The sequence below is a fragment of the Prionailurus bengalensis genome, chromosome F2 (assembly GCF_016509475.1).
Source record: "Prionailurus bengalensis isolate Pbe53 chromosome F2, Fcat_Pben_1.1_paternal_pri, whole genome shotgun sequence".
NCBI lineage: Eukaryota > Metazoa > Chordata > Mammalia > Carnivora > Felidae > Prionailurus > Prionailurus bengalensis.
This window is the reverse complement of record NC_057353.1, coordinates 17,580,856-17,608,603: the sequence shown is the minus strand read 5'-3', so window position 1 is coordinate 17,608,603 and position 27,748 is coordinate 17,580,856. Positions and strand designations below refer to the sequence as shown.

The 27,748-nt window shown below is 39.5% G+C and overlaps 1 protein-coding gene across 10 annotated transcripts in view; it reads right to left on the bottom strand.

Moving 5' to 3' along the window:
* Window positions 1-27,748, bottom strand: part of CSPP1 (centrosome and spindle pole associated protein 1) — a 159,660-nt gene that overhangs the window by 4,225 nt on the left and 127,687 nt on the right. For 9 of the 10 annotated variants that reach the window (XR_006300655.1, XM_043602225.1, XM_043602229.1 and 6 more), the window contains 7 exons: window positions 26,361-26,427; window positions 25,657-25,774; window positions 20,756-20,895; window positions 17,373-17,513; window positions 15,015-15,061; window positions 4,684-4,747; window positions 830-939 (listed from right to left, as the gene is read on the bottom strand). Coding sequence is in view for 8 of the 10 variants with exons in the window: in XM_043602225.1 (XP_043458160.1) it covers window positions 830-939; window positions 4,684-4,747; window positions 15,015-15,061; window positions 17,373-17,513; window positions 20,756-20,895; window positions 25,657-25,774; window positions 26,361-26,427 (687 nt within the window). In the remaining 2 variants the exon portion in view is untranslated. Of the gene's footprint in view, window positions 1-829; window positions 940-4,683; window positions 4,748-15,014; window positions 15,062-17,372; window positions 17,514-20,755; window positions 20,896-25,656; window positions 25,775-26,360; window positions 26,428-27,748 lie in introns of those variants that run through there. The other variant, XR_006300656.1, reaches the window with a different exon arrangement.

Genomic DNA, 27,748 nt, shown 5'->3' with positions numbered 1-27,748 from the left:
ATTAACGGTTGCTGGGGAAACAAATTTAAGAAACTGCCCAAAGTTGTCTACTCAACAAAGTACATATCTCAACAATGTCACAAAGGCTTTTTACTAGCTACACTGTAAAAACATTTACAAACATCCTATGAGAAGAATATGGGCTGAATATCAGTCTTCCTGTGTAATGTGACCTTGGGCAAGTTATCTGACCAAAATAGAAGAAACCTATACAGTACATGCCTAAAAAGATACAGCAGATTTTTCAATAAATGTTTATCAGTTGCTTCTTGTACATTCTCTCAAATCTAAATACTCCGCAAAGGAGGAAGATTAGGGTGTGGAATGAACACTATTGAACATTCTGTGCCAGCACTACTAGACTTGTATTCACACAAAGAGACAGAAAAATACTACCTCAAAGAAGCCAAGGTACCAGAGTTCAATGACCTGCCTAAGGTCAGCCAACTATTTGGTGGTAAAGCCTACATACAGACCTAGGGCTATCTCTTCCAGAACAAGTGCTCATTCTTTTTTTTTTTTTTTTTTTTTTTAAATTTTTTTTCAACGTTTATTTATTTTGGGGACAGAGAGAGACAGAGCATGAACGGGGAAGGGGCAGAGAGAGAGGGAGACACAGAATCGGAAACAGGCTCCAGGCTCTGAGCCATCAGCCCAGAGCCCGACGTGGGGCTCGAACTCACAGACCGCGAGATCGTGACCTGGCTGAAGTCGGACGCTTAACCGACTGCGCCACCAAGGCGCCCCACAAGTGCTCATTCTTTACTGGACCACACGTCTCACTCCTAAACTGAAAAGGGAAAAAAAATGAAAGACATTTCATACATACAAAGTCCAGTCCTTTCAATTTGTTCCTCCTGCGCTCCCTTGCAGAGGGCAGCTGTGACTGTGGAGGGAGGGGGTCATCTTCAATGGCAGGATATGTTTCACCATAAGCACCTAGGAGGACCACACAAAAAGAAGTCTTAAACATGCACCATTTCACATCTTTTTACTCAGAGCTAAACCAAGACTCTTTTTTTAATAGCTTTAAGATATTATTTACATATAATAAAATTCAGCTACCATAAATGTACATAGTTCAATAACTTTTCTAGAATTGTGCAGTCATCACTACCACCCAGTTTTAGAACATGGCTGTCACCTCAAAAAAGTTCCCTTTGCTTGCAGGCAATCACAACTCCCACCTGCCCAGCCCCGTGTAAACATTAATCTGCTTTCAATCTCAGGAGATTTACCTTTCCTGAGATTCCATATAAATGGAATTATACAATGTAATATTTTGTGTCTTCCACTTAGCATAATGTTTGAGGTTCTTCTACATTGTACCATGTATCAATTCATTCTTGCTGAATAACTGCTCCATCATATGGATACGTCACATTTTATCTATGCATTTACCAGCTGATAGACATTTGAACTGTTTCTAGTTGGTGATTATTAATGCTGCTATGAACATTCATGTGCGTGTCTTTGTGGCCATACATTTTCATTTCTTTGGGGGTATATCCCTAGGAGTTAAGTGCTGGATATTACATGGAACTTAATGTTTAGCATTCTGAGTAACTGCCAAACCATTTTCAGAAGTGGTTCTACCATTTCACATAGTAAGAAGGTTCTAGTTTCTTCATATCCTCACCAACACTTGGTATTGTATTTTTAATTACAGTCTTTCTAGTGACCATGGAGGTAAATAGCTTATAACATTTAGAATTTTTTCCCCAACTCCTTATTAAAAAAAAAAAAAAAAAAAATTAAAACCTGAAGGAAAGTTGTAAATATAATATAACAAATACCTAAAATCACCATTTCCTATTTTTCCTCATTTCTATTTGAGGGGGGAGGGTGCTGTTGCTGGTTTTTGCTGAACCAGTAAGTTGCAGGTATCATGACACTTCATCCCCACATACTTGAGCACATACTATCTAAGAACAAGGACTGTCTCCTACATTAAGCCTACAATTCCACTATCACATTCAGGAAATTTAACATTGATACGATACTATCATTTATCCCTATAAGTGATACTCAAATTTCTGATATTTAAAATGTACTGGGTTTGTTGTTGTTGTTGTTGTTCTTTTTTTAAGGCAGCAATAGCTACATTTTATTTAATAAGATGTGGTTTTCTAAAACTCCAAAAATAAAGTTTTCTGACTTCGGGGCACCTGGGTGGCACAGTCAGATGAGCATCCAACTTCAGCTCAGGTCATGATCTCATGGATAGTGAGTTCGAGCCCCACATTGGGCTCTGTGCTGACAGCTCAGAGCCTGGAACCTGCTTCAGATTCTGTGTCCCCCCCACCCCATCCCCGGTTCCTCCCTCACTCACACTCTGTCTCTCTCTCTCAAAAATAAACATTAAAAAAATTTTAATAAGAAAAAAATAAAGTTTTCTGACTTCTATATATACCCCACCACTAATTCATTTGCTTTATTTAAAATACATATACTATTTTTTTACAAGAACTTTAAGTTCAGTAAAATGGGAGTAGAAAATAGAGAATTCCTATATACCCCTGTCCACACACACATAGCTTACCTATCAATAACCTCCACCAGAATGGTATATTTGTTGAAATCAATGAGCCTGCACTGATACATTATCACCCAATATCCAGAATTTACATTAGGCTTCACTCTTGGTGTTGTACATTACATAGGTTTTGACCTGTATCCACAATGACAGTATCCTACAGAACAGCTTCATTGCCCTAAAACTCTTCGGTGTACCACCTATTCATTCCTCCCTCTACTGTAACCCTTGGCAACTGTTGATTTCTTTACTGCCTCCATAGTTTTGTATTTTCCAGATGGTCATATAGTTGGAATCATACAGTATGTAGCCTATTCAGATTGGCTTTTTTCACTGGTAAGCATTCAAGGATCCTCTGTCTTTCCATGGTTTCATAACACATTCCTTTTTAGCACTAATATTGCATTGTCTGGACGTACCAGAGTATATTTATCCATTTACCTTCTGAAAGCCATCTTGTTTGCTTCCTGGTCTTGGCAATTACTGATAAAACTGCTGTAAGTATCTTGGTGAGGATTTTTGTATGGACACAAGTTTCAACTCCTTCGGGTAAATACTAAGGAATATAAGTGCTGCACTGAAAGGTAAGGAGTATGTTTGGTTTCCTAAGAAACACCCAAAGTGGCTGTACCATTTTACATTCCCATCAGCTGTGAGTGAGAGTTCCTGTGGATTTTGACCATTCTAATAGTTGTATCTCGTTAATTTACATTTCCCTAAAGACATATTTTCAAGGGCCTATTTGGCATCTGTAAGTCTTTAGTGAAATGTCTGTTTGTATCTTTCACCCATCTTTTAATTCTTTCTTATTGTTGAGTTTTCAGAATTCTTTGTACATTTTGACTAACAGTCCTTTATCAGATAAGTCTTTTGCCAAGTATTTTCTCCTAGTCTGGGCTTGTCTTCTCATTCTCTTGCGATGGTCTTTCACAGAGCATTAGTATTTAATGAAGTCTAGTTTATCCAATTTCTCTCTCTCATGGCTTATGCCTGGTGTTGTATCTAAAAGTCATCACTATACCCAAGTTCTTCTAGGTTTTCTCCTCTACTATCTTCTAGGAGTTTTATAACTTTACATTTTACATTTGGGTCTATGGTCCATTTTGAGTTGATTTTTGTGAAGGGTGTAAGGTCTGTGTCTAGATTCATTTTTTTGCATGTAGATGTCCAGTTGTTCTGCAGCATTTATTGAAAAGACCATCTTTTATCCATTGCAACTACCTTTGCTCTTTTCAGTTGACTATACTTGTTTGGGTCTATTTCTAGACTCTATTCCGTTCAAATGATCTATCTGTATATTCTTTTACCAATACCATCCCATCTTGATTACTGTAACTTTATAGTAAGTCTTGAGGTCAGGTAGTGTCAGTCCTCATCTTTGTCCTCTTTCCATATGGTGCTGGCTATTCTGGGTCTTTTGCCCCTCCATATAAACTTTAGAATCAGTTTGTTGATATCCATAAATTTTGATTGGGATTGCACTGAATTTGTAGATCAAGTTGGGAAGAACCACGGTCTTAAACCATACTGAGTTTCCCAATCCATGAAATAGATATTTCTATTTTATTTCATTAAGAGTTTTATAGTTGTTTTCATAAAACAAAACAAACTTAAAAAAATACTAAGTATATATTCTTAGGACTTTTTAAAATTGAAAGATTCACATACAGTTTTAAGAAATGGTAGAGGTCCTTTATACACTTTGCCCAGTTCCTCCCAGTGGTACTGTTTTGCAAAACAAGAGCAATAGTCTCACACCCAGGATATTGATACTGATAAAATACACTTGATACTGATCTCTTAGTACCAGCCCATAGTATGGAGGTACTGCAGTTTAACTACTCACCTGTTGAAGGAAATCTGAGCTGAGAACAGCTTTGGCTATTAGAAGTAAAGCTGTTATGAAAATTCATGTACAGGGATTTGTGAGAACCATTTCTATGACTTCTAAAGTTCATTTTAGTTATAAAGTTTTGAAGATTAGAGTTTTTAAGATTAATTTGATAATTATTAAGTTAGTAAAACAGAATATTCACTTTTTACCACCTTGGAAAACAAAGAGTAGTGATTTCGTAAATATGGAAAAAAGTACTTAAATATAATGTTTAAAATTTAAATAACTAGATCAGTAAAATAAATATACTCACCAATAAAAGCACTATCAGATTCCAGTAATGAAGTTTTCAAAAAATCATCAGCGTGCTCTCTAAGCTAAAAGAATCATACATTAACAACTTTTATTAGTATTGTATGAAAAAATAACAAACTTGTACCAAGAGGCACATATCTCCACACTGTTCCCAAAATTAGCAAAAAAGGATGGCTGCTTCCTTCCTACACCACATTCCAATGCCCCCCAAATACAAGAAAGGCCCTTTTTTGTAATTTTTTTTAAGTTTATTTATTTTTGAGAGATTGAGCATGCACATGAGTTGGAGACAGGGGGAAAGATAATCCAGATCAAGAATCAAGCCAATATTGACAGCTGGATGCTTAACCGACTGAGCCACCCAGAGGTCTACCCCAGGAAAGGGGGCGTCTACTGAGGTTCACAATTAAAATTAAAACGCCTTGAGGTTTTTGCAAGATGGCGGCTTAGGAGGACGCTAGGCTCACCGCACCTCCTGCTGATCACTTAGATTCCATCTACACCTGCCTAAATAACCCAGAAAACCGCCAGAGGATTAGCAGAACGGAGTCGCCGGAGCCAAAGGCAGACGACAGGCCCACGGAAGAGGGTAGGAAGGGCGGCGAGGCGGTGCGCGCTCCACGGACTGGCGGGAGGGAGCCGGGGCAGAGGGGCGGCTCGCCGGCCAAGCAGAGCCCCCGAGTCTGGCTTGCAAAAGCGGAGGGGCCGGGCGGACTGTGTTCCCACAACAAGCGCGACGTAGCGTCTGGGAGATCATAAGTTAACAGCTCTGCTCGCAAAGCGGGAAGGCTGGAGGACAAAGGGAGGGAGAGCTGCTGAGCCCCCTGACAACAGAGCTCAGTTTGGTGGGGAACAAAGGCGCTCGCCAGCGCCATCTCCCCCGCCCATCCCCCAGCCGAAATCCCAAAGAGAACCAGTTCCTGCCAGGGAACTTGCTCGCTCCGCGCAAACACCCAACTCTGCGCTTCTGCTGAGCCAAACCTCCGGCAGCGGATCTGACTCCCTCCCGCTGCCACAGGGCCCCTCCTGAAGTGGATCACCTAAGAAGAAGCGATCTAAGCCTGCCCCTCCTGCCCCCGTGCACCTTGCCTACACACCCCAGCTAATACGCCAGATCCCCAGCATCACAACCTGGCAGGGTGCAAGTAGCCCAGACGAGCCACACCACCCCACAGTGAATCCCGCCCCTAGGAGAGAGGAAGAGAAGGCACACACCAGTCTGACTGTGGCCCCAGCGGTGGGCTGGGGGCAGACATCAGGTCTGACTGTGGCCCCGCCCACCAACTCCAGTTATACACCACAGCACAGGGGAAGTGCCCTGCAGGTCCTCACCATGCCAGGGACTATCCAAAATGACCAAGCGGAAGAATTCCCCTCAGAAGAATCTCCAGGAAATAACAACAGCTAATGAGCTGATCAAAACGGATTTAAATAATATAACAGAAAGTGAATTTAGAATAATAGTCATAAAATTAATCACTGGGCTTGAAAATAGTATACAGGACAGCAGAGAATCTCTTGCTACAGAGATCAAGGGACTAAGGAACAGTCACGAGGAGCTGAAAAACGCTTTAAACGAAATGCATAACAAAATGGAAACCACCACAGCTCGGCTTGAAGAGGCAGAGGAGAGAATAGGTGAACTAGAAGATAAAGTTATGGAAAAAGAGGAAGCTGAGAAAAAGAGAGAGAAAAAAATCCAGGAGTATGAGGGGAAAATTAGAGAACTAAGTGATACACTAAAAAGAAATAATATACGCATAATTGGTATCCCAGAGGAGGAAGAGAGAGGGAAAGGTGCTGAAGGGGTACTTGAAGAAATCATAGCTGAGAACTTCCCTGAACTGGGGAAGGAAAAAGGCATTGAAATCCAAGAGGCACAGAGAACTCCCTTCAGACGTAACTTGAATCGATCTTCTGCACAACATATCATAGTGAAACTGGCAAAATACAAGGATAAAGAGAAAATTCTGAAAGCAGCGAGGGGTAAACGTGCCCTCACATATAAAGGGAGACCTATAAGACTCGTGACTGATCTCTCTTTTGAAACTTGGCAGGCCAGAAAGAATTGACACGAGATTTTCAGGGTGCTAGACAGAAAAAATATGCAGCAGAGAATCCTTTATCCAGCAAGTCTGTCATTTAGAATAGAAGGAGAGATAAAGGTCTTCCCAAACAAACAAAAACTGAAGGAATTTGTCACCACTAAACCAGCCCTACAAGAGATCCTAAGGGGGACCCTGTGAGACAAAGTACCAGAGACATCACTACAAGCATAAAACATACAGACATCACAATGACTCTAAACCCGTATCTTTCTATAATAACACTGAATGTAAATGGATTAAATGCGCCAACCAAAAGACACAGGGTATCAGAATGGATAAAAAAACAAGACCCATCTATTTGCTGTCTACAAGAGACTCATTTTAGACCTGAGGACACCTTTAGATTGAGAGTGAGGGGATGGAGAACTATTTATCATGCGACTGGAAGCCAAAAGAAAGCTGGAGTAGCCATACTCATATCAGACAAATTAGACTTTAAATTAAAGGCTGTAACAAGAGATGAAGAAGGACATTATATAATAGTTACAGGGTCTATCCATCAGGAAGAGCTAACAATTATAAATGTCTATGCGCCGAATACCGGAGCCCCCAAATATATAAAACAATTACTCATAAACATAAGCAACCTTATTGATAAGAATGTGGTAATTGCAGGGGACTTTAACACCCCACTTACAGAAATGGATAGATCATCTAGACACACAGTCAATAAACAAACAAGGGCCCTGAATGAGACAATGGATCAGATGGACTTGACAGATATATTTAGAACTCTGCATCCCAAAGCAACAGAATATACTTTCTTCTCGAGTGCACATGGAACATTCTCCAAGATAGATCATATACTGGGTCACAAAACAGCCCTTCATAAGTTTACAAGAATTGAAATTATACCATGCTTACTTTCAGACCACAATGCTATGAAGCTTGAGATCAACCACAGAAAAAAGTCTGGAAAACCTCCAAAAGCATGGAGGTTAAAGAACACCCTACTAACGAATGAGTGGGTCAAGCAGACAATTAGAGAAGAAATTAAAAAATATATGGAAACAAACGAAAATGAAAATACAACAATCCAAACGCTTTGGGACGCAGCGAAGGCAGTCCTGAGAGGAAAATACATTGCAATCCAGGCCTATCTCAAGAAACAAGAAAAATCCCAAATACAAAATCTAACAGCACACCTAAAGGAACTAGAAGCAGAACAGCAAAGGCAGCCTAAACCCAGCAGAAGAAGAGAAATAATAAAGATCAGAGCAGAAATAAACAATATAGAATCTAAAAAAACTGTAGAGCAGATCAACGAAACCAAGAGTTGGTTTTTTGAAAAAATAAACAAAATTGACAAACCTCTAGCCAGGCTTCTCAAAAAGAAAAGGGAGATGACCCAAATAGATAAAATCATGAATGAAAATGGAATTATTACAACCAATCCCTCAGAGATACAAACAATTATCAGGGAATACTATGAAAAATTATATGCCAACAAATTGGACAACCTGGAAGAAATGGACAAATTCCTGAACACCCACACTCTTCCAAAACTCAATCAGGAGGAAATAGAAAGCTTGAACAGACCCATAACCAGCGAAGAAATTGAATCGGTTATCAAAAATCTCCCAACAAATAAGAGTCCAGGACCAGATGGCTTCCCAGGGGAGTTCTACCAGACGTTTAAAGCAGAGATAATACCTATCCTTCTCAAGCTATTCCAAGAAATAGAAAGGGAAGGAAAACTTCCAGACTCATTCTATGAAGCCAGTATTACTTTGATTCCTAAACCAGACAGAGACCCAGTCAAAAAAGAGAACTACAGGCCAATATCCCTGATGAATATGGATGCAAAAATTCTCAATAAGATACTAGCAAATCGAATTCGACAGCATATAAAAAGAATTATTCACTATGATCAAGTGGGATTCATTCCTGGGATGCAGGGCTGGTTCAACATTCGCAAATCAATCAACGTGATACATCACATTAACAAAAAAAAAGAGAAGAACCATATGATCCTGTCAATCGATGCAGAAAAGGCCTTCGACAAAATCCAGCACCCTTTCTTAATAAAAACCCTTGAGAAAGTTGGGATAGAAGGAACATACTTAAAGATCATAAAAGCCATTTATGAAAAGCCCACAGCTAACATCATCCTCAACGGGGAAAAACTGAGAGCTTTTTCCCTGAGATCAGGAACACGACAAGGATGCCCACTCTCACCGCTGCTGTTTAACATAGTGCTGGAAGTTCTAGCATCAGCAATCAGACAACAAAAGGAAATCAAAGGCATCAAAATTGGCAAAGATGAAGTCAAGCTTTCGCTTTTTGCAGATGACATGATATTATACATGGAAAATCCGATAGACTCCACCAAAAGTCTGCTAGAACTGATAGATGAATTCAGCAAAGTGGCAGGATACAAAATCAATGTACAGAAATCAGTTGCATTCTTATACACTAACAATGAAGCAACAGAAAGACAAATAAAGAAACGGATCCCATTCACAATTGCACCAAGAAGCATAAAATACCTAGGAATAAATCTAACCAAAGATGTAAAGGATCTGTATGCTGAAAACTATAGAAAGCTTATGAAGGAAATTGAAGAAGATTTAAAGAAATGGAAAGACATTCCCTGCTCATGGATTGGAAAAATAATATTGTCAAAATGTCAATACTACCCAAAGCTATCTACACATTCAATGCAATCCCAATCAAAATTGCACCAGCATTCTTCTCGAAACTAGAACAAGCAATCCTAAAATTCATATGGAACCACAAAAGGCCCCGAATAGCCAAAGGAATTTTGAAGAAGACCAAAGCAGGAGGCATCACAATCCCAGACTTTAGCCTCTACTACAAAGCCGTAATCATCAAGACAGCATGGTATTGGCACAAAAACAGACACACAGACCAATGGAATAGAATAGAAACCCCAGAACTAGACCCACAAACGTATGGCCAACTCATCTTTGACAAAGCAGGAAAGAACATCCAATGGAAAAAAGACAGCCTCTTTAACAAAGGTGCTGGGAGAACTGGACAGCAACATGCAGAAGGTTGAAACTAGACCACTTTCTCACACCATTCACAAAAATAAACTCAAAATGGATAAAGGACCTAAATGTGAGACAGGAAACCATCAAAACCTTAGAGGAGAAAGCAGGAAAAGACCTCTCTGACCTCAGCTGTAGCAATCTCTTACTCGACACATCCCCAAAGGCAAGGGAATTAAAAGCAAAAGTGAATTACTGGGACCTTATGAAGATAAAAAGCTTCTGCACAGCAAAGGAAACAACCAACAAAACTAAAAGGCAACCAACGGAATGGGAAAAGATATTCGCAAATGACATATCGGACAAAGGGCTAGTATCCAAAATCTATAAAGAGCTCACCAAACTCCACACCCGAAAAACAAATAAGCCAGTGAAGAAATGGGCAGAAAACATGAATAGACACTTCTCTAAAGAAGACATCCGGATGGCCAACAGGCACATGAAAAGATGTTCAGCGTCGCTCCTTATCAGGGAAATACAAATCAAAACCACACTCAGGTATCACCTCACGCCAGTCAGAGTGGCCAAAATGAACAAATCGGGAGACTATAGATGCTGGAGAGGATGTGGAGAAACGGGAACCCTCTTGCACTGTTGGTGGGAATGCAAGCTGGTGCAGCCACTCTGGAAAGCAGTGTGGAGGTTCCTCAGAAAATTAAAAATAGACCTATCCTATGACCCAGCAATAGCACTGCTAGGAATTTATCCAAGGGATACAGGAGTACTGATGCATAGGGCCACTTGTACCCCAATGTTCATAGCAGCACTCTCAACAATAGCCAAATTATGGAAAGAGCTTAAATGTCCATCAACTGATGGATGGATAAAGAAATTGTGGTTTATATACACAATGGAATATTACGTGGCAATGAGAAAAAATGAAATATGGCCTTTTGTAGCAACGTGGATGGAACTGGAGAGTGTGATGCTAAGTGAAATAAGCCATACAGAGAAAGACAGATACCATATGGTTTCACTCTTATGTGGATCCTGAGAAACTTAACAGGAACCCATGGGGGAGGGGAAGGAAAAAAAAAAAAGAGGTTAGAATGGGAGAGAGCCAAAGCATAAGAGACTGTTAAAAACTGAGAACAAACTGAGGGTTGATGGGGGGTGGGAGGGAGGAGAGGGTGGGTGATGGGTATTGAGGAGGGCACCTTTTGGGATGAGCACTGGGTGTTGTATGGAAACCAATTTGTCAATAAATTTCATAAAAAAAAATAAAAAAAATAAATAAAAAAATTAAAACGTCTTTAAACAGCGCCAAGACTCCCTCATTCTTCCAATAAATCTGTGTAGTGCACTATTTCCTCCATGCCAGGAACAAAGATGAGTAAGACTTTCTGCTGTGGAGTGGATCACAGTGCCATGGGGGACAGAGAGGAGCACGCCCCCAGACAAGGAAAGCCCTGTGTGACAGCAGTTGTCACACAGGTATAGCACAGATGTAGAGAGAACAGAAGAGTAGGAAACAAAATAACACTATGACTGGGCTTGTAATGAGCTCTCAAATAAGGGATTAACAGATTTACATACAGAGAATAATATCACCTTAGATGCTAGAAGGAGCCTAAAGTCACCTGACACCACCTCCCCACCAGATTTTTAGGATGTGCTAGAATGCACCACCAAAGAGCTATTATCCATTAATTTCTAAATACATTCCACTGATACACAGCATTGATTATCACAAAGTTCTTCTCTTTCACTCAATTCTTCCATATACTGCATTTAACTTTCCTTTTTAACACCTATTGATTCTGCTTTTGCTTTTTAGCATGAAAATAACAGCATCTAATATTTACCAAATGGTCTGGAGCAGGTATCCCTAGCATGGCATACTTATCGCCACACTTCTCTGTTCTTCATCACAGTCCTTCACATAACTGAAAAGTGATCCAAGTCCACCCAAGCTCTATCTTCTCCATGACAACCTGCCCCACTTTCATTTGTGTTTCCTATATAATCCAGTTTCTAGGAAGATGAGGAGCCCAAAATTTATTAGCTTTTTGGTAACAGCCATGATAAACTGTTGGCTTATGCTAAGTTTCTACTCAGCAAAATACAGTGTTACTAATCCAGGGTTTTTTTTAATTTTTTTTTTTTTTAATTTCTTTATTTCTGAGAGAGAGAGCATGAGCGGGGAGGATCAGAGAGAGGGGGAGACACAGAATCCAAAGCAGGCTCCGGGCTCTGAGCTAGCAGCACAGAGCCTGACGTGGGGCTCAAACTCACGGACTGCAAGTTCATGATCTGAGCTGAAGTCGGCCACTTAACTGACTGAGCCACCCAGGTGCCCCACTAATCCAGGATTTTAATCAAAATCCCAGCTGTTAAATTTCGATATCTTTTCACTGAGAAAGGTGGCTGCCACACACAGAGAAACCTACCGACCTACAGAATCTTCAGGAATAGGTGTGGTACGGGGACAAAGAGGAGCTCGAGACCACCTTGGTTTCAGATCTGGGCTTTGCAGCTTACTGACTGCGTGGCCATGTGCTAGCAGTTTCCTCATATGTCAAATAGGGATAAGCACACCTTGTTGTGAACTTTAGAGAAATAAATGTCAAGTATCTGGAACAGGTAAGCAGTGGTCACGCTGTAAATGGTAGCTATTAGCAACATCATTATCAGTTCAAAACTAAGTACCAACAGCTACCAACTGGAACCCTGGGCTACTAAAACAGCCTACCTGAGCCTTATCTTTATAATCTGAAAATGGGGGCAATACTGTTTCTGCCATTCATGTGTGTGAAGATTAAATTTCTTTCCAACCCCAATCTTTTCCCCTGAACTTATCTGTCTGCTACTTGCCAGTTCCAACTGTTTGTCTAATAGGCATCTCAAAACTTACCATGTCTAAAACTAAGTTCCTAAATCTCTCCCCCCACAAATGTGTTTCTTCTGCTTTCCTACTGCTATAAACGTCAACTCCCAACCAGAACCCTTGACTCCACCTTTGATTCCCCATACTCTACAACCAATATATCAAAATCCTTTCAGGTCTCCTTTCAAAATAAATCCAAACACTTCTGGGGTGCCTGGATGGCTCAGTTGGTTAAGTGTCCAACTCTTAATTTCAGCTCAGGTCATGATCTCACGGTTTTTAAGCTGGAACTCCGCATCAGCCTCTGCACTAACAGCAAGGAGACTGCTTAGGATTCTCTCTCTCTCCCTCTCTGCTCCTCCTCTGCATGCATGCGCGCTCTCTTGCTCTAAATAAACATACATACATACATACATACATACATACACACACACACACATAAATTCGGCCACTTCTGACCACTTCCACTACTCCTACCCCAGGCTAAATCACTTAGATTATAGCAGTAGCCATGTGTCACTACTCTGCTCTAAAACTCTGGAAGCTTCTCAACATGTGCACAATGTAAAAGGCAAAACCCTGTGATGGGTTTGGAGGCTCTGCAGTCCAGCCCATCACCTCTCTACCCACTCTGCTCATGGTTCTCCAGCCTCCCCAGCCTGGTCACTGCTTCCTGTATGCACCAAGCCTACTCTTGCCCAGGGCCACTGCCTAGAAGCTGCCTCCAGATGTGTCCCCTGCTAATTCACACAGCCACCTCCTTGATGTCCTTATTTGAATATTACCTCCTCCATGAGGCCTTTCATGCCCACTGTATTTCACATTATAAACCCTCTTTTTATTTTAATGTTTTATTTATTTTTGAGAGAGACTAGAGAGAGAGAGAGACGAGAGAGAGAACGTGAGCAGGGGAGGGGCAGAGAGAGAGGGAGACAGAATTTGAAGCAGACTCCAGCCTCCGAGCTGTCGGCACAGAGCCTGACGTGGAGCTTGAACTCATGAACCACGAGATCATGACCTGAGCCAAAGTTGGACACCTAACTGAGCCACCCAGGTGCCCCCCAACATTGTAAACTCTCTTACCCCAGGACACCCAGCACCTTTCCAGGCTATTATTTTCTCCAGAGCCCCACAATCTAACATACTATATATTTATTTATTGTCTCTCCCTCTTAACAGAAAGCTAGCCCTCAGAGGGCAGGCATTTTTCTTCATTCCTATGCCCCCAGCACCTAGCACCGTCTATCTGCTCCACAGTAAGTATTCAATACATATTTGTTGCATGAAAGCAGCTCATCCCTTCTCTTAAGTGTTTACTTGAGAGAGAGAATACATGTACACACATGCATGAGGGGCAGAGAGAGAGAGAGGGAGAAAGAGGATCCCAAGCAGGCTCCACACTGTCAGCACAGAGCCCAATGCAGGGCTTGATCTCAGGAACCTAAGCCACAATCCAGAGTCAGATGCTTAACAAACTGAGCTGCCCAGGGGCCCCTCATTCCTTCCCTTTATTCAGTCTCTGCACAGATTTCACCTCCTCACGATAAGAGTAACACCCTTACCTTGCTTTCTTTCTTAATAGGCCTCACCAATATTTATATAATAAACTCCTACTTCCACTGCTGCTCATACTGACAGCAAACACGCTGCACTTATTATGGGCCAGGCTCTGTGCTAAAGGCTTTTTTAATACATTATCTCACTTAATCCCCACAACAACCCAAACTATTTTTCATTTATTTAATCAACATTTATATAGAAATTACGTGACAGGCCTATCTCTAAGTGCCTTGCAAATAATAATTTACTTATAGCCACTCTCAGAGGTAATACTATCCTATTTTACAGATCAGGAAGCTAAGGCACAGAAAGATTAAATATCTTGCCTGAAGTCACACAATTAAAAACAGACCAACTTGGGGCGCCTGGGTGGCGCAGTCAGTTAAGTGTCCGACTTCAGCCAGGTCACGATCTCACGGTCCGTGAGTTCGAGCCCCGCGTCAGGCTCTGGGCTGATGGCTCAGAGCCTGGAGCCTGTTTCCGATTCTGTGTCTCCCTCTCTCTCTGCCCCTCCCCCGTTCATGCTCTGTCTCTCTCTGTCCCAAAAATAAATAAACGTTGAAAAAAAAAAATTAAAAAAAAAAAAAAACAGACCAACTTGAAGAGCCTAGATCCAATGCCACAATATACTTTGTATAACAATATATTTTCTATGTATTATACTAATATATTTCTACTACCCACTACACAGATGAGACAATATTTAAATTCTTTCTTAATTCAATATTCAAAACTGGATTACTCACCATATTTCTAAAAATTTTTTATCCCCCAAAAACTAACCTGAAAAATTGTGGTAAAAAAATAAGTGGTTTCTTACCATTCTGTGGTCCCGTACTTTAGCACTTGGGATAGCATCCAAGTCAACTACAGTTAATGGAGAAAAAAAGTTAGAAAACATTTTAAAATAAAAATTTTTAGGGGCACCTGGGTGGCTCAGTTAGTTGAGCATCTGACTTGAGCTCAGGTCATTATCTCACATCTTGGCATGAGTTCGGGCCCTGCGTCAGACTCTGTGCTGACAGCTCGGAGCCTGGAGCCTGCTTCAGATTCTGTCTCTCTCTGCCCTTCCCCAGCTAGCATGCTGTCTCTCTCTCAAAAATATATGAACATTAAAAACAGATTTTCTAAAATAAAATTTAAAAAAAATTTTTAGAATATCTTTTGTAACTAGCTAGTGCTCTATTAGAAATTCTTTTTCAACTATCACATTTTATAATGTTAAGATATTACTTATTAATAAATATAACTAAGCATCCATTTTAATTGAATAAAATTCTTCCATTCACATTAATGAATAGAAACAGTAAAATCACTGTGAACTTGAAACTGATGCCTAAATAAAGAGAAAATAATGCAGAATTCTTCACCATCTTCTTTCATACTTCCACAATCTGTGTAGAAATTTGCTGAGTGGAGTTAAACACAGGCCCCTCACATGAACTGAAGGAGGCGAGTTCAGCTCTAGGTATCTGGTTCCAGGGGCAAATATTCTGGATCATGTATACCAAAGGTCCCTCTTTGATCTGACCAGTGCTCCTATGTGTTCCTCTGAATAGTGCATTTTGTCCTTTAGAACCTGCCATTGGGAATAAATACTCTACCAATGAATGACAGCCTGTATTCCTTCTTAGAATTTTTTTTTAATATTTATTTTGAGAAAGAGAGGGAGAGAGCAGGGTAGGGGCAGAGAAAGAGAGAGAGAGAAAGAGAGGTTACCAAGCAGGCCCCATGCTATCAGTATGGAGCCCGGCGCAGGGCTTGCCCTCACAAACCATGAGATCATGACCTGAGCCGAAAATCCAAGAATCAGATACTTAACCAACTGAGCCACCCAGGCTCTTAGAATATTTTATACCATGTTTGTGACTGTTTTATAGTTAAACCATATTTTTATGAATTAAGTCATCATACTGTTTGTTGGAAGGTGGCAGATGGTTGCTATGGAAAATGGATACCCACAGCGCAAAAACACATCTGAATCTACCTGGGGACTGTTTTTGGGTTAATCAGCCTAATTTGCCAAGATCACACCAGATCAGATCATCAGCTGGAATTCCTAAGCGAAAATTCCACCAAAATGCTTGTAAAGGTTGAACAATGTATTTGCTTTTCTCTTCTCTGATGGCATGCCTAGTATTTATCATAGAATTTGAGTTACTCTGCCGTCAGAGGGTGATCTATGAGACCATCGTGAAAAATTCTGTACAAGATAGAGGAAAGACTTTCCCTATATCAATCTTTATCAAAGTCTTGACCTAGGCCTAAAGTGGTATACCTCTTACTCCTGTGATACTGTCTCATGGTCAAAAAAAGGTTCCTCAGATCCTGCAGGCCAGATCAACCTGCCAAGTTAGGGTCTTAAATTTTCCTAAAAATAACTGGTAGGACCATGTCTTCTCATTCTTGTTACCAGACTATTGCGTTTGTACAACTCATTTTCTATGGCCACTCTCAGTGGCCTGAAGGCTGGCAAAGCTGGTGAAATATGTGTGAGGGTCACTGGATCAACAGGGAGCACAGATACTGAGGCAGCTGCTCCACTCTGCTACCAGATGCTCCCCCACCCCTAGTTCCACACTCCCAAGGGATCCTAAATTTCTCCTTTGCAGCATTCATCACACTTAATGCTTATTTAGCAGCTAATGTCTCCCCCAAAGTATAAGCTCCTAGAGAGCAGTAGCATTATTTCCTTCATCACCACATCCCCTGGATATGTGTATTTGTGCTTACGGTAGTCACTTAGTAAGTATCTGCTGACTGGCTGATTATACAAAAACATGTTCACAGCCCAGTCTGGTGCTGTACAAACTTTATGTCGTATCAAAACCTGGCAGACACGCATGATAAAGAAATGCCCCAGCATTCTTTCCCTTGGTTCCTACTTCTTGCTGCAGATGTCACCTGACCTAGCCAAGGTGCTCAATCTTCCTCGTTACAGTGAATGGCTGGGCCCTTCTCATACATGGATAACATACCTCAGCCACACCAATCAGAGCCCTCCCTGGGACCTGTATTTTTCTGGGACTATACGCCACAAGAGCCATGTGAGCATAGAGCCGCCAGTGGAGGGAAATTGCCTGGAACTGAAATCAATACCAGAGAGAGAAAAAAGCCAATAACAACAACAAAAAACAACTCACTGATACTATTTGAGATAGTAATGATTATTTCTTACCTTCAGCACCTTCCTGCATCTTTATTCTATTCAGTTTCTTCTGCTGTTCTCTTAGCAGGGCTTGCTGCTGAATCTCTAAGGTGTGGTGATCTCTTGGAGGATCCGGGTACATAAATTTCAGATCAATTCGTGTTTCTGAATCTAGTACAAAAATATACAGCTAAGCTCAATCTTGTTTCCAAAGGAAATTTTATTAAACTTCACTATAAACATATGAATAACCTAATTTCAAAATCAAAGAATATAAATAATAAAATTTCACTAAAGTCAAAAGATACTACAATTATTATAAAACTAAAGAACATGAAATTAATATTCTTTAAATAGATGCCCTTTCACAAACTTACCAACATTATAAGGAAACCCTCACCAGAACAAGCACTAACTTATTAGGCATTCTCCTACCGTCCCACTCCCGAAGATACCCCCCACCCCAAACACATAGCTAGGCAACTATGTCCAAGCAGTCAGTCACATGGCTATAACTCAGGCAGCCATGAAACACTGTAATCACAGCCAATCTCTAAAATATACTGAAAAAATGAAAATATAATGTTACTGGCCAATTAAAATTTTAACCCTTGCAAGTATCATGCAAAAAGCAAGACAAATGTAGACTGGCTGGAACTTTAGGAGAGAGATATCATTAGTGGAGGAAATGCCAGTCTAAGAATTCCCCTATGCCACAATTCAAGAATATCAATTGATCAGAATGAAAATGTTAAACCTTAATTTTTAAATGTTGAGAACAAAAATATACTACATACATTAAAAAGCCCTGAAACTATTATTCCCTTTGATCTACTAATTACACTTCTGGGATAGAATTTAAAGAATTGATCCTAAATATATAAAAAGCTTTATGATCAGAAGTTACCAAAATTATCAAAATAATGTAATAGTATAACATAAAAAATGGGAACTATGTTGAATACCTAAGAATTAGAAAATGATTAAGGACAAAGTTAACAGAAGAGACTGGACACATGAACTTGGATTGGATAGACCCTGACTTTTGCCACTTTCAGACTCTGTTTCCTCTCTGTAAAAACAAGAGATATCAACAACTGAGTCACATGATGAACAAGGACTCAATGTGGAAATAACATAGGGAAAATGAGTGGCTCAATTTGTGGTGTAAACCTTTTTTGTTCTCATGATCTCATGATCTTTGAGGACCCCTAAGAGCTTTTATCTAAGTCTCTCACATACACAAACTTTATTAGAAATTAAACTAAAAAAAAAAAAATTTAAAAATAAGAACACACAAACACACTGTAGTATTAGCATCAGAGCAATGAAGTTATCAGATGCTGTGTAACCTCCAGAAAACCTGTATACACACGTGAGAATAAAAATAAAAAAGACAAATAATGTCTTAATTTATAATAAAAAGGTTTTTTTTAATGTTTATTTATATTTGAGAGAGAGAGAGAGAGAGAGAGAGAGAGAGACAGAGCGCAAGTGGCGGAGGGGCAGAGAGAGGGAGACAGAATCTGAAGCAGGTTCCAGGCTCCGAGCTGTCAGCACAGAGCTCAACACAAGGCTTGAATTCATGAGCCGTGAGATCATGACCTGAGCCGAAGTTGGACACTTAACCAACTGAGCCACCCATGTGCCCTGAATAAAAACAGTTTTGACCTCACAGATCCCCTGACCAAATTCTTGAGATGCACTGGCTTGTTTTTTTCCAAACATTTACTTATTTTTGAGAGACAGAGAGAGAGCACAAGCAGGTGGAGGGGCAGAAAGAGATGGGGACACAGAATCTGAAGCAGGCTCCAGACTCTGAGCTGTCAGCACAGAGCTTGATGCAGGGCTTGAACTCACCAACCGTGAGATCATGACCTGAGCCTAAGTAAGACACTTAACTGACTGAAACACCCAGGCACACCAATAATTTTTTTTTAATGTTTATTTTTGAGAGAGAGAGAGAGCTTACCTACATGCAAGCAGAGGAGGGGCAGAAAGAGAGGGAGACATAGAATCCAAAGCAGGTTCTGTGCTGGGGCTCTAACCCATGAACCGTGAGATCATGACCTGAGCAAAAGTTGGATACTCCACTGACAGGCACCAAGGTGCCCCGAGACCCACTGGGCTTAATACAATTCCTGCATACAGTAAATTATCAACAAATAGTAGAATTAAAAATCTACAGTATATGTAAATGATGACACTTGTAAGTATAAATGAAAAGCAAAAGGAAAAATTAACACTTAGATCTTATTTTTACCCTTTTTGCTTTAATTACGCTCAGAAAGAAGACTTGAAATAAGAATGGTGTTTATATTCAGGTGGTTTGAGTAAGGTGATTTTTCCCTCTTTCTTTATATGTATTTTCAAAACTCTCAATAATAGCTCTTACTCTTAAAATGAAGACCCTCTCTCTCTGCCCCTCCCCCACTCATGCTCGCTTGCTCTCTCTCTCACAAATAAACAAACATTTACAAAAAAGTAAAAAGAAGAAAAGTTAAATTCTGGTATAGATCATATGATCACACATCCATCTCTGCCCCCTTGACTCCAATACCTGCTCTATTAAATGGTCCAAAAGGAAAGTCACATATAACACACATTTTGGCTTCTCTACACATTTTCCATCTCCCAGGCCACTGTGTATCTTGGCAATCTATTTCCCTACTAAGCTTTCTCTCCTCCTTCTAAGTGCTTTATCAAATATTCTCTACTTTCTTCCTTCAAAAATCCTCTATTTCCTCCTGCCTCCTCAGGGACCCTGCTCTCATCATTCTCTCTCTTCTGTATCTCACACCTCTTCCCCAGTAACAGCCCTTCACATTAGCATCCTAACAAGTTCCCCAGACCTGGACCCTTTGCTCCTCCCCTTCCTGGCCAAACTTCCTCCAAGGGTTGCCTTCAATACTTTGCCTCCTAGTCAACCCTAATTGCAAAGTTAATTGGTTTCTGATGCCATAATTTCACCAAAAAAGATCTAATGGAGGTCACCAGTGACATCTCATCCAACTGACACTTTGCAATATTCATCTTACATGATCCCTTCTCCCTGACACACTCTTCACTTAGCTTTCAGGATACCACATTCTCCTGCTTTTCCTCCAGTCACTCTGGCTGTTCCTTCCCAGTTTCTTTCCTCAGCTCATCTTGCTCTGTCCACCTTTCATTAATGACACTCTTCGCATTCTACCTGATCGAATCCACTCCTGACAGGCTTTAACAGCTCTATGCTGTTAGAGATACACTAAAGCTTCGTTCAGATACTGAAGAACTAGAGTATATGGAAGTTTACTCATCATCGTTTAAAATATGTATTATAAATGAAACTACTTTAGGAAAAGGATACAAATAAATACTTGAATATGGGTAGAACACAGGCTGTATCTTTAAAACAGCAGCATTCTACTCACCTCTGTCTTTCAACTCATTGAAGTCATGAATATTCTGAAAAGTAGTAGCATCTAAGCCCTTAGGTGACTGTCTTCTGACAGGAGCTTGCAACCGATGTCTAGCCATGTCAAATACATCCATGGGATTCTTTTCTCTTTTCCTACAGATAAATGACAAATTTTGATAAATGTGTTTTAAGGAAAAGAAAATTAGAGTTCACATTTAACTCCCTGTACAAGAAATGTGGCATCTGACATCACATTATAAAAATTTACTCTAATATCTGCTTTTTCAAGCTCTTGTATTAAAAAATACAGTAAAGGTAACTATAATCTTTCAAGATATTCCGATGCAAAGTACCTTATTAGAAGAGTAAAATGACTTAGCTTTACCTTACAATGTTCCACACAGTAGAGAGATCACAGCCGTTAAGGTCAGCAAGACCAAGATTCAAAGACCAGCTCTGCTATTTACTGGCAGTCTGACCCTGATTTTATCATCTGTAAGATGTAGATGATGTCTATTCCTTTTAATTAAGTGAAATTACACACTGTAATGTACCCAGCATTGTATCTGATACATATTAGGTAATTAAAAAATGTTATCTTCCCCTCAGCCTAAAATAAAAATTATACAGAGAAATGTGGTATTAATATGCTGCCCAATATAACGGGTACTACCCACAGTCTCCAACACTAATTTTACAGTGGGCTTTCAGGGAATTCAATACCTAATTAGTTAATTAATGCTCTAATCCCGTGGTACCTAGGAAGTTAACATAATAAGCAGGTGGCTTAGTAAGCAAGTTTCCTGCTAGGGCTTTGGGGAAGTGACTAAGAAGAGGACAGGGATGGGGGACAGTGTCTTTAGCCCTGAAAAGAAAAACCAGGTATCCCCTGCTGCTTCCCATAGCACCAGACAGGCCTATATTATTTAGTATTCTTTTTGAAAATGGAACTTTAATCTACAACTGTCAGAGACTTGGTCCCATTCCTGCCTTCATTTCTTTGTTCACTAAATCTTCTCTAAGCACCTAGATGGGAACAGCTTGGATCCCAACAGGCAATACCACTTCAGGGTGAGGATGAGGAGTCACTGGGGCCACAAAACTATCTTGTCAAGGCTGAGACAGACCTCTAAATAGTGAGCCACCCAGGGTGACAGGATTCATTAAAATGCAAAACAAATGGTAAAAAGGCTTACAGGAGGCCATTAAATTTGACTCCTATCTGGTTTCCATTAATGCTAAGAGTTAAATAAAATGCTAAGTTAGGAATTAGGCTGTTAAATCTTCTTTGCATGTGAGCTAGCTAATGTTTGTTTTGTGCCTAACATATAGTAAGAGCTCAATAATGTGAATTAACAAGAGATTCTTTTTGTGACAGTTTATAAAATCAGAATAAAGAATCAACTCTGGGATGTCTGTGACTACAATACATGTTAAAAATTATACCAAAGTAAATGTATTAACCAAATCTTGCTCAATGATGGCAATTCTAACATATATTCTCTAACTTAAGTTAGCACGTAGAATTTACAAGGCAGTTTCAAATACATACATTTATTTATTCTTCACTAAAGTATCTTGGGGTAGAAATTATCATTACCATTTACAAATGAGAAAACTGAAGAGCTGCCTGGTTTCTCTTTCTTATATTGGTTTGCTAAAAGAGAGTACAGCATTCAACTTATGAATGAAAAAAAGAAAAGAAAATGCCAATAACCTATTATATTGAATTAAATATGCATGTCTGAATACAGAATGCTGCCATAGTTAAGACAGTTATAACATCATAAAAGTAAATACAGAAAAACTATACTGACCTCTCAATTACTTAGAAGTAATTAATCTATTATAAAAGAAAATCACCACCTTGGGTTAATACATCATTATCTAGCCATTCTATATCACAAAACTTCCTGTGTTTACTTCACCAGAACATGCTCAGAGGTTACGATGCTATAAGGGCACCTGGGTGGCTCAGTGGGTTAAGCGCCTGACTTCAGGTCATGATCTCAGTTTGTGAGTTTGAGTCTGATGTCGGGATCTATGCTGACAAGCTCAGAGCCTGGAGCCTGCTTCACATTCTGTATCTCCCTCTCTCTCTCTCTGCCCCTCCCCCACTCACGTGCGCACTCACTCTCTCGCGCGCTCTCTCTCTCACAAAAATAAACATTAAACAATTTAAAAATTAAAAAAAAGATGCTACGTAAAAATCCTACTACATACTGGATTAGAATCATGAATGTCAGTAGGAACTGAACAAATATACAAACTGACAGACCCGGGAACAATGACAGATATATGCTAATATGACTTAGCACACATACATATATTAAATTCTCTAGCTCTGTCCACTGTCCATCTGCCCAGAAGCAATGACACCCAGTAGCAGCAAGCACAACCAGCATCCAGAGCTTGGTTTCTAAATACCATTCTCCAAGAGGAATCATGGCTCCCTGGAGAAATGGCTGATTTTAGGGCTGAGGTAGGGGAAGTACAAGAGGATCCTGGAGTGTCTTATAATACCAGAAAGTAAAGAAGTGCCCACAAAGAATGGAAAATGGATTATAACTCAAAGTACAAAATAAATATACATGAAACAAAAGTGATATAAATAAATGATTGAATAAAGGGAAGAGAAGGGACAAATCTTTCCTACAGTTTTTATTTTTTATTTTAAATTTTATTATTTTACCATTTACAATTCTGAATAATATATATAGATAACCCACCCCCTCTCCAGGAGATGGAGCTTAATCCCACCTCCTACCCATTCTTGCAAGTGTGCCAGATTTATTGATTACTGTCTTAAGAATACTAACTGCAGCAGAGAAACTTGGCAAATTCTACTTTAACCAAATGACAAAGGTTCCCATCCCCAGGGATATCAAGTAGATGCCATGTACCCCCATAATGCGATGCAATGTGATGTGATGAGAAGACCACCTGCCCTGTGCTATTCTTTCCAAAAACCCTTAACACCAGTCTAATCATGAATAAACTTCAGACAAACCCAGATTAAGTGACATTCTACAGGATTCCAGAAGTCAATACCCCTCTACACTGTTAGTCATGAAAACAAGAATGAGAAATTGTTTCAGACCAGAGGGGATTAGGAGACATGACAACTAAATGTAATGTGGTACTGTATATATTGATTACATCCTGGAATAGAAAGAGAACATTAACGGAAAAACTAGAGAAATCCAAAAAGTCTGGGACATAGTAGTAATGTTCCAATATCAGCTTTTTAGTGACAGTCATACTCTAGTATGATGTTAACAATTGGGAAAACTCTACTCTAGTAAGATGTTAACAATTAGGAAAACTGAGGGGCATATGGGAATTCTGTACTATGTTTGCAACTTTTCTTTAAAATTATGCCAAAATATGGGGCGCCTGGGTGGCACCGTCGGTTAAGCGTCCGACTTCAGCCAGGTCACGATCTCGCGGTCTGTGAGTTCGAGCCCCGCGTCGGGCTCTGGGCTGATGGCTCGGAGCCTGGAGCCTGTTTCCGATTCTGTGTCTCCCTCTCTCTCTGCCCCTCCCCCGTTCATGCTCTGTCTCTCTCTGTCCCAAAAATAAATAAACGTTGAAAAAAAGAAAAAATTTTAAATTATGCCAAAATAAATAATTTTTTTAAAAATAAACACCCTTTAATAAAACTGTGGCAGTTACCCACTATATTGACTTTACTTCCTACTAATAGACTACAATCTGCAGTTTGAAGAATACTGCTTTAAAAAATACAGGAGTCCTTTTGGCAAAAATGATCAGAAATATTTGGTAGTAAGTTACTTGGCTAGAAAATATTTTAAAAAATACATTTTTAATGTAAAATGCAAAAAATAGCTTTAAAATGATTATTCCAACTCTGAAGTCTTCAATTCCTGTATCATTTTCCCCTAAAGGACTAAATTTCTGTGCCTGATTTCATAGAAGACTAGGAAAGGGAAAGTAAAGAGATTGTTTTCTTAATTGCCTAGTTTATGTCTTCTTCTGGTCTTGTTTCAACTACCTCTTTTCTAATGTGGACTTCCCTACCACTTAGATCAGTTTTTACAAAGCAACTTCTGCACCCATTTGCCTTGTATACATAAGGTCAAAAAATGAGTCAATTATTTTCCATTCATGGATTTATGTGGTGAGACAAACAATCCATTCTAAGATAGAGCTGGAAGAATGGTGTAATCCCAAAACTTAAATTTCACTAAATCTAATCCTATTAAACATTTCAAGGTTAGGGCTATTATTTCTGGTTTTCCTTCAAGAAGGAACTACTTCTTTCTAACTCCCCCATCCCAGTATCTCTGTCAACACAACCACCACCATCATCACTGCCATAAATATATTATCGGCAGAAGGGAAAGACAGTTAAAACATTCAATTTAAATGTTTTATATTAGGTTAAATATTCATTAAATATCCCGTATTTTCACAATGAATAGGTTCAACAGGTGTGGATAAATGTTTTATGAAGGCAATGTAATCATAAAATTCAAGAATGTGAACCTAAAAGCATATTGGTTAAAGAAAGAGCAATTTTGCCCCCATCAAAAAAAAAAAAAAAAAAGAAGGAAAGAAAAAGAAAACCTACCACACACTACAAATACAGGCTCAATAAATCATATATTACTTTGGATTAGTTGTACTGAGTGCTTCCACTAAGATATAACTGTTTAGCTAGATTTCTTTTGGGGGAAAAGGCTATTTCAGTCATATAATTTCACCAACACTCTGTTAAAAACTTTTCTCAAGCATGCATACCATTCATTCTAATAAATGTGACTTTACAATAAAGATTAATTAATCCTGTTCCAAAACTGTAGAATTACTGGATAGGTTCTGATTAATGTACGATTCCTTTTCCTGAACACAAAAGATATTAACAAATAAAAAACACAATTCAAAACTTACCTTATATGAATTTCATCATCGCTGTCCATATGTAGCAACCGCCCTTGTAGACGCCGCTCTTCACTACGAAGCTGTTTCCTCATTTCTGATAACTCCATTATTACATTTTTTTTCTCCTCTGAAAATTCACAAAAAGTAAAAAATAAGACAGGTATAAGAACAGAAGATTAAGCATTTAATATAACCTGACATCACAAAATGCTCAGAGAGACAGTTTTATGAAAAGTTAATTTTTATGTTTTTTATATATACACAGATCACATTCATGAACACCAGTAAGGCCCCACACACATTTCTAATAATACAGGAATTTCAAAAGTCAAGAAATATTCTTGGGGTGGGGAAAGTGCAACTATGAAGGGGCAGCGCAAGAGCGTTCCTCTGAGGTGATGCCACAGTTCTACACCCTGACTGTATAGTAGTCACACAAGTTTTACATAATACAAATGCACAGAGCCACACAAAAATACAAACACACATAATTACTTCATGTTCAAACTCTGAGCCCTGATAGAGGTCTGTAGAACAACAATGTTAATTTCCTGGCTACCGTACTATGTAAGATATTACCACGGAGGGAAGCTGCAGTAAGGGTACACAAGACCTCACTATACTCTTTGGCAACATTCTATGAGTGTATAATTATTTCAAAACAGAAGTTTAAGGGAAATATTCTAGATTACAGACTTCATAGTTAACTCTACCTTCTGCACGGAGCTGATTTCTCCTGGCAGGTACTGGAGGAGACTGTGCCCTGGACACGGAACTTTCCTGTTGAATAATCATAACAAAGATACACTCAGTATGTCTTCCCTACTCAGAAGCTTAAAAAGAATAATTTTTTTAAGTAACTATATGTAAAAAAAAACCCAGACTTCCCAGTATCCTATCTATACTCTTACCTACATGTATTTTTCTTATCACAATGGGACAGTCTTTGCTCCATCCAAAAACAATCCCTTCACCTGTCTTATCTAGTTAAGTGACTCCCACCTCCTCCCATCACTCTCTTGCCTCAGCCTATGCTTAAAAATCTCTTCCTTCTTGGGGCGCCTGGGCATCCGACTTCAGCTCAGGTCATAATCTCACAGTTCATGGGTTTGAGCCCCATGTTGGATTCTGTGCCTTGCTCTCTCTCTCTGCCCCTCCCCCGCTCATGCTTAGTCTGTCAAAAATAAATAAACATTAAAAAAAATAAAAAATAAATCTTCCTTCTTAAAAAAATTCTTACCTCCTCCTTCATCACTAACTACTAGCCCTTCTCGACTTCCCTCCATAGTCATCCCACTTTCAAGAAGAAGAGATACAATGTGGGTATCTACTTCTTCATGCCCATTCACTCCTCACCATACAGCTACTGCCTTTGCTTCTATACCCCATTACTCCACTAACACAGCTCTCCCCAAAGTCACCAGTGATCCCCAAGTGACAGTTAATGGGTATTTTATGCCCTTATTTTACTTGCCCAGTAGCAACTGATATTGCCACGGTCGCTTTCTGCTTGCTTTCTCTGCTTCTTAAATATTTAATTCCCTAGTTTTCCATCCTCTATTCTTTGCTTTCCCCAAACTCATCCTAGACTACTGTACTAATCTAAGAAGCAACAATGGTAATGGCTTCCAAAACTACAAAACCAGTTCAGAGCGCCTTCCTTAGCCCAACCTATTTTCAACCGACTACTCTATAAATCTCACAAGAAACTTGAAAGTCGTCACTGATACCTACCCCACATACACAGTTAGTAAATCTATTTGTGTCTCTTAAGTATGTCTTGAACTTGTCACCCATTGTCAGTTGTTAATGTCACTGCCTTTAAGTCCTCAAAGTCTCACAGCTGGACTTCTGCAAAACCATTTTAACTTGTTTCCAAGTTTAAGGTCTTGCTCAACCTCTAAAATACACTGATCTCCACACCACTGCCTTAGAGAACATTATGCAAGACATATATGGCCATTCTCCTACTTATGACATATATCATTCCCTTACTTAAAGTAGTACATGCATTCCCATTTGTTATCTACTACAGACCTACTAAATCAGAGTCTCAGAGGGTGAGATTCAGGACAATGTTCTAACATCTTTGTCTACTCCA